Source organism: Corapipo altera, unplaced genomic scaffold (genome assembly GCF_003945725.1).
Source record: "Corapipo altera isolate COAL_440 unplaced genomic scaffold, ASM394572v1 22, whole genome shotgun sequence".
Taxonomy (NCBI): domain Eukaryota; kingdom Metazoa; phylum Chordata; class Aves; order Passeriformes; family Pipridae; genus Corapipo; species Corapipo altera.
The window spans coordinates 14,852,046-14,860,275 of NW_020884886.1; the positions used below are offsets into that span (position 1 = coordinate 14,852,046).

At 40.4% G+C, this 8,230-nt stretch overlaps 1 protein-coding gene across 1 annotated transcript; it reads left to right on the forward strand.

The window, feature by feature from the left end:
- The first annotated feature begins 579 nt into the window (after positions 1 to 579).
- On the forward strand, positions 580 to 6,482 carry CHRNA9 (cholinergic receptor nicotinic alpha 9 subunit). Its single transcript, XM_027642993.1, has 5 exons — positions 580 to 649; positions 2,328 to 2,473; positions 3,236 to 3,390; positions 4,046 to 4,578; positions 5,935 to 6,482. The coding sequence occupies exons 1-5, from the start codon at positions 580 to 582 to the stop codon at positions 6,480 to 6,482; spliced, it is 1,452 nt and encodes a 483-aa protein (XP_027498794.1).
- Positions 6,483 to 8,230: the final 1,748 nt, after the last annotated feature.

The following is an 8,230-nucleotide window of genomic DNA, read 5'->3' on the forward strand; positions in this document are numbered from 1 at the left end:
GGCTACTGCAAATATTGCCTGTGTTGTCCGACTTTGGTGTAGCTGCATCTCTTCCATGTGGCATCACTTCTATAGGTGAAAACATTTTGTCAGCATAGGAGTTAGTAGGCTGTCGTTGGTTTTTTTTGGGGTTTTTTTCCATGTGATATTGGATGTGTGATGTACAGTGTAACTATACCAATTAAAGTACTGAGAACACTTTTTTGTGAGGGTTCACAAGTTCCAAAGAAATGGTTCTTAGCAGGTTATTACAGAACATAAGAGCATTAAAACATGCCCCACCAAAGAACTGTCAAAGGATTTTATTTGTTTTCTGACTCAGTATTAGCTTGAGAGCAGTCAGCGCTCAGGTTACCAAGAGAGGGGAGGGTTCATCAGAGCCCCAGGCGGTGGCAGAGACACAGTCGATGCTCTTGGACTCTGACAACTCCTGAGGGAGGACTGAGTTGCTTCTAGCAACGCATCAGTGCATCAGCATCTTTATGCAGCTGTGCAATTTGATTCACTTTTTTGGTTAGTTTTGGATGGCGAGAAACACTTTTGCGCCTTTGGGTGAACAGTTTTATTTAAGGTCCAGAAATGAAGAGAAAGAGCTTGTCCTCCTTTTACGTCTCTCTGGGGTTGCTGTTCACAGCAGTGATACTCAAAGGTGAGAATACTGCTAAATGTTGCATTGAGGTTTATTTTATTCAGATGGGATCTTGTGACCTGCTGTGCTTTACATCGTTAATCTCCCGGAGTATTTAGTCTGTTGTGTTTTACTTTATCTCACCAATGCATAGGCAAAATGATCATGCAGACCAGAATTGCAATGCTCCTTGTGAAGCTTTGCTTTGCTGGAATATCTTTTTATTCAGGAATATCTGCTTTCGACTCTAAATAGTGCAGGAAGTCAGTGTGAATCACCAGAGAGAGATGTAATCCAAGCAACCCTTGTTCCCTACATTGCTCACCTGGCATTTGCTTAAGTCTTGTGAATGTATGAGAGATTGAAATGTGAAAGGGCTAATGATACAAACAATAGGCCATTTGCAAAAACAGCAGGTGCTTTGATGAGGCCATGTTTACACCCTCCAACCGAAGGGGAGGAAGAAAGGTTTCGGATGGCTGGTGATCGGCATACTAACAGCCCCGCTGCAAAGGAGTTGAGAGCTCGCCACCGGAGGGTGACCATGACAAAACAACCTTTGTTTAGGAACAAACTGGGTTTTGAACCAGATAAAGGAGGAGACTGATAAGAAATAGACCTTGGAGGTGGGATAATGGTTTTTATCATATATGGTGATATCTTTCTTCTATATCTACTCTTATCCTTTCTCTTTCTTTCTTTTCCTTATATGTTTCCTTAAGTGATATCTCGATACTTTTATATTGTTTCATTTCTGTAGATAATAACCAAAACGGGTACATACCTCCTTTCCATTGCAACCAAATTTTCTAAAATAAACCTACCATGTGTACACACACACACACACACACACACACACACACAGGTCATTCAGTGTCATTTCACTCTAATCTGCCCCGAACCTCAGTTACCCCACCTTCAGTGGTGGTTTGTAACAGAGTGGTACTGTTCTTTGCTTGCAGAAATATGTGAATCTATATAAAGGTGATACAGAGGCTACCTGGAGAAACTGTGATCTACAAAACAGTATGGAACAGCCAAACAGTGTCATTTAAAACCTCAAGTTTCAGTGAATTATCCTTAGTGACTAAGTCTGGATAACAAGAAGCATCTCCAGATGCATGGTTTTGAAAAGATGTGCAAGGATGTGTTCATACATCAAGCAATTGACAATCTGTGAAGAAAAGCAGCTCAGACTTTTTACAGGTGATAGTTTAAAAATAAAAAGACTAAATTCTGAAAGTAGCATGAGTCTTACCAGTGCTGCTTTTGGGGGGACACCGAAAGTCAATAACCTGGGAGCAAGTTTGACTGCAGACTTTGCTGACTAAGTCAGCAATCTCTGCCTATGAAAGATATTGGTAAAATAAGAGTAATGATATTTATCTTCCAGAATTGTATGATTTGGTGTATACAGGTGTTTTTCAGTGGATGTGAAAAGCTTAAGTTAGCTTTTAATTTACTCCAGGTGGATGCTGTCCTTATTTGAATAGGTTCATCAGGTGTACTCTTGTATTAGAACTAATGATATTTGACAGTATATGAATGATAAATGTATCATCTTATATATATAATATAATATATAATAATGATACTATATAGTTATATCAAATACTACTTGAAGCAGTAGAAAGAGGATGTTTTCTTATACTGCTTAGTATACTTAGTCTGATTTACTGAACAAATCTATGTTATCTAGCTGTGGAATCAGCCAAAGGAAAATATGCTCACATGCTGTTTAACGAACTCTTTGAAGACTACTCCAATGCTCTAAGACCAGTGGAAGACACAGATAAAGTACTGAATGTCACCCTCCAGATCACATTGTCCCAAATTAAAGACATGGTGAGTAAAAGTATAGTTCCGTTTTTCTAAAAATATGCAGAAATGTATTAGGTGTAAGCCTTTTGTTAGGAGCAGGAAAAGTACCCTTCATTTTGTTATGACAAATTCAGTAATGCTTCCTCAGGAGGGTCCTGTTCTCCAGTTCTTTGTAGATTCTTATCCACTTGCAACATTGAATTTTTAAGACTTCTTTTGTAGTTAGGTGTTGGTATCAAACCCTCCAGGCAACTTCTGCTGAGTTTTAAATATAGCAAATGCTTTTTCTAAGATGCAATTATTTTCTACATAAAATACCTAAAATCAGCCTTCAGTAATTTTTTATAAATATGATTCTGCTAGATATACTTTTAAGGCAAAACAAAATGTGTCTGGAAGGAGAAGGGAAGATTATTTTTGTGACTTCTGAATTACAACTTCAAGGCCTCACCAAGGTTTCAAAGAATTTCTTAGCCTGAATCTGTTAGCTGTTTGGTATTTTAAAGCTCACAAAAGGAAATTCTTAAGATACTGGGAGCCTTAGACACTGTGATTAAAGCTAGGGAGGGCGCAGGGGGAAGAAGGTTTGGCCAAGAGAAAGTCCAAAAAAGTGATCTCCCTATACAATGTATAGGCATATATACCTGTCTGAGAATTACTCTTGTGGCCTTGTTAGTATTCTGGTCTGTTTTGAGCAGTACATCAAAGCTATACCACAAGTGCTGTCTGCATCTAAGACATGATTTTGTCACCTTCAGCTAGAAATATTTCTACGTTTTTATGCAGGATGAAAGGAACCAAATTTTGTCAGCTTACTTATGGATTCGACAAAGCTGGTATGATGCATACCTCAAATGGGACAAAGATAAATATGATGGGCTGGATTCTATCAGGATTCCAAGCAGTTTGGTTTGGAGACCAGATATTGTCCTATATAACAAGTGAGTGTGGCTGGAAAATATTAGCTTGCATATTTGAGGGAGGGAGAGGGTTGAAGGAGAAATTGACCCACAGAGTCTGAACTTTACCTTACCTTAGCAAGGGCTATATTTGTTGTCTTAACATTCGTTGTTGATCGTATAAATATTTTGCAATAAAGCTATAGCCAAGATTTGGAAATTGATTATGCTACACAACAAAGCTGTTCTGAATTTCTCTGCACTGGGAATTGAATACCCTGGCAGTCTGTAGTGCTTTCTGCTGAGGCTCCTTGAGAGCTCTGGAAGATTGTCCACAAAAAGATGGTACATGAAGGCTGCACTTCTTATCTGCCCTTCGAAGCCAGTAGTGACCAACACGTTGTTTTAATCTTTTAATGGACACTTATCCTACTGATTCCTGTTTAAGATCAAGTTTGAGGAAGCTATAGACAACAAATACAACATAGTTTAGCACCACTGGTGTTTGACATTAATGGGCAGTGGTACCTGTAAATATTACTTAATAGTAAGTTCCTACTAAAATTCAGCATTAATATGATTTCAGAGCATGCTTTTAATGGTGTGAAAGGAGGGTCTTCCCCTTGCCCCCTCTTCCCTGGTCCACACTCTTAAGTTGTTGCCTGTCAGTCCTGGCTGTCATTTTTCTATCTTTTAGGGCTGATGATGACTTTTCAGAACCAGTGAATACTAATGTTGTGCTGAGATATGATGGAAAAATCACTTGGGATGCACCTGCTATCACGAAGAGCTCATGTGTAGTGGATGTGTCTTATTTTCCTTTTGACAGCCAGCAGTGCAACCTTACCTTTGGTTCCTGGACCTATAATGGTAATCAGGTAGACATCATCAATTCTCTCGATAGTGGTGACCTCTCTGACTTTGTAGAAGATGTGGAATGGGAGATTCACGGTATGCCAGCAGTTAAGAATGTCATCACTTATGGCTGCTGCTCTGAGCCTTATCCAGATGTGACCTTCACACTGATTTTGAAAAGGAAGTCATCTTTCTACATATTTAATCTGTTGCTTCCTTGCATTTTGATCTCTTTCCTGGCTCCACTGGGATTCTATCTCCCTGCAGACTCTGGCGAAAAAGTGTCTCTGGGTGTTACCGTTCTTCTTGCTCTGACTGTGTTCCAGCTGATGGTTGCAGAGATCATGCCTCCATCTGAAAACGTACCTTTGATAGGTGAGCTTTACATGCTTTATCTTTAAGCATGACTTGTTAATAGCAGGGCTGTATGTCATGGAATCTATATGTAATTTGTGGCTTTTAGGAAGATGAATTTGCTACATTTTTAAAACATAGTGAAATACTTAAAATGTGTGTGGAAGTTGTACAGGTATGCTGCAGTTTTTTAAAGTTATTTTGTGTTTATTTTAAATTATGTATTAGCTACTTTATATTTATATAGTTAGATATTTAGAAATAAGGTATCATGCCTTGAAATAAAGCTAATAATGGAAAGCTATTTTAGAACCAACACATGAAAGCAAGAGCTATAAGCACAAGGTCAGACTGTTTCAAGATATGTTTCTGTCAGATGCAGATGGTTGGATGGCCTGGCTGACACACTCACAGTTGACTTAATATCTGACAATTTCTTCACTGAATTATAATTCCTGGAAATCCATTATGCTGAAATTTAATCTATGTCTGAAAGTTCAGAAGAACTCGTGTAACAAAAGGGACCTAGCTTCAGTCTGTTTTCTCTGTTCCCTCACTCTCTCTCGCTATTCTTTCCAATTCCTTTGAAAACTGGGATCACATCACATTTATCTGTGGTGTGTCCTGTGTCCTTGCTGCCAGCCCTTGCTTTTCCTGCAGAGGCTGCACAGAGGCAGAGCAGGGCTGGGAGCTGCCTCTTGGCACAGGCACAAGGCAGGGTAGGTTGGTTGGCTGGTCAGCTCTGTACTTCAGTTGTGAAAATCAAGGGCAGAGGAGCACAGCTTGTATTCGCTTCAGCTTGCCACCCTTCAGCTCTGTGCTGTGATATCTTAGCTGTCAGCACACTAGCTGTGGATACGAGAACAGTCTGGATATTCACTGGCCTGTGTGAGTGTGAAGGCATTGATCTGCTGGTGTGGGGTGCATCAATAGCTCCAACAAAGCATTATCATTGCTTTTGTTAATACATTGAGAAATGGGATTCCTTGTGTGCCAGGTGAAGCTGTTTACACTGGGATTTTGCAGACACTAGGAAAAGAGCAAGGCTCCTGACAAACATTTTTGAGCTGCTTTCTGAATGGGTGTGTTTCAAGAAGTCAGAGGTTTGGGCTTGTAGATATTTGCAATGCTGATACAATAGTCACTTACTCATCTGATAACAGGCATACCAGCAACGAAGACAAGATTTTATTTTAATGGCTTTAATCTTTGGTTTTAAGTGGCAAATTAAGTGTGATCTCAGTACAGAGAATTGGCATGATTAAAAATTTGTTTCACTTGCATTTATGCTTAACACTATTTTGTCACATTGTTTTTTCTCACTGATTTTTTTTTAGTAGGATAGCATCTCTAATGTGATTTTATTTTGTATTCCAGGAAAGTATTACATAGCAACAATGACGATGATCACAGCTTCCACTGCATTGACGATCATTATAATGAATCTCCATCATTGTGGCTCAGAAGCAAAGCCTGTTCCACAATGGGCCAGGGTGGTTATTTTGGACTACATGTCAAAAATCTTTTTTGTTTATGATGTGGGTGAAAATTGTACAAGCCCAAAAAGAGAGAAAGAAGAAGAACGTAGGTTTGAGGGGGATGATGGGTGTCAGAGGAGGCAGAAAGAGGTAAGGAGTTCTCTTTCCAATAGGAATGATGACTGTAATCTTGAGGAGAAGCTCAATGGAAATTTGCATGGAGTTCATGGTGAAAATGTTAGGGAGACTGTTAATTGCTGTTCCTGTTACAAAATGCTGATTAAAAATATCGAGTATATTGCTAATTGTATTCGAGACCATAAAGCAAACAGGGCCAAAGGAATTGAGTGGAAAAAAGTAGCAAAGGTGATGGACAGGTTTTTCATGTGGATTTTCTTTGTCATGGTGTTTTTTATGAGTGTGCTTATCATTGGGAAAGCAGCTTAACTGAAAACGAACACATTCCTTTTGTAAATCTGAATAACTGGGTTAGTTTGTTTTGTTGGACTTCTGGGAGAGGGGTGCTTTTGAGATCTTTGTTTTGCATTCTGTAACAATAAACAAATTGATTCTGTAGGCTGTGATAGTGTGCTGAGGACTTTGTTGGTGATTGTCTTTGATGTCTAGTATGGCAGCCGACTCCTGAGAGATGTTTTTTGGTTCTGGGCTTACCTAACCAAAAGAGTGTGTAACCGGCACCATGTTCTCTGAAGCTGCCTTCCTCCTGAAGCCTTCTCAAGGAAGGTAGCCTCAGAGAACATGGTGCCGGTTACACATCTCTCAGGAGTCGGCTTCATGATCAAAAACTCTATTCTTCCTAAACTCAAAAATCTACTGACAGGTCACTCTGACTGCATTATCTCCCTACGCCTTCCACTAAACAACAAGCAACATGTTGTTGTCTTTAGCATATATGCCCCAACCCTCCAAGCTGACCCTGCCGAAAAAGATAAATTTTACACTGACCTGCGTCACCTTACCCAAAAGGTGCCTGCAGATGATAAGATCATTCTCCTTGGTGATTTCAATGCCAGAGTAGGTAAGAATTTTGAAGCCTGGAAAGGAGTATTAGGCAAGCATGGTGTTGGAAACTGCAATGATAATGGTTGACTTCTGCTAGACTTCTGTGCGGAGCAACAGCTCACCATCACTAACACTATCTTTCAGCAGAAAAATAGTCTGAAGACAACCTGGATGCACCCCAGATCTAAGCATTGGCACCTCACTCATTATGTCTTGGTGCGACGGAGAGATGCCCGCGATGTACACCCTACCCGCGTGATGCCCAGTGCAGAATGCCAAACAAACCATCGACTTGTGCACTGTAAACTCAACTTCAATCTCAAATTCAAACCTAAAAGGGGCAGTATCCCAAGGAGAAGACTCCAAGTTAACAATCTCCAATCAGCCACAGTAAGAGACAGATTCCAGGCAAGCCTTCAAACTAGGCTTGAAAACCATTCCACAGATTCTGCAGATTCCTCTCCTGAAACAATTTGGCACCATATTAAAAACAGCATCCTGCAATCCTCTGAAGAATCCTTAGGGTTCTCCCTCAAGAAGAACAAGGACTGGTTTGATGAAAACAATCAAGAAATCCAGGATTTGTTGAGGAAGAAGAGAACTGCCCACCAAGCACACCTTGCACTGCCATCCTGTCACGCAAGAAAAACAACCTTTCATCTTGCATGCAGCAAGCTCCAACAGAAACTCTGTGACATCCAGAACAAGTGGTGGATCAATCTAGCTGAAAAAACTCAATTATGTGCAGATACGGGTGATCACAAAGGATTCTATGAGGCCCTGAAAACAGCATATGGGCCTACATACAAGGTCCAAAGCCCTCTACTTAGTGCTGATGGTCAAATGCTTCTAACAGATAAAGCATCCATTCTGAATCGATGGTCTGAACACCTTCAGACTCTTTTCAGTACCAACTGTATAGTCCAAGACTCAGCAATTCAGTCCATCACACAACAACCGGTGAAATACGAATTGGATACTGCCCTCACTTTAGGAGAAACCCTCAAGGCCGTACAGCAGGTGAAAATCGGCAAGGTAGCTGGGGTTGATGGAATTCCACCCGAAGTCTGGAAACATGGGGGCCTCGCACTCCATGCCAAATTTCACGAGTTTGTGGTGCGCTGTTGGGAACTAGGCAAACTCCCATCAGACCTTTGTGATGCAGTCATCAC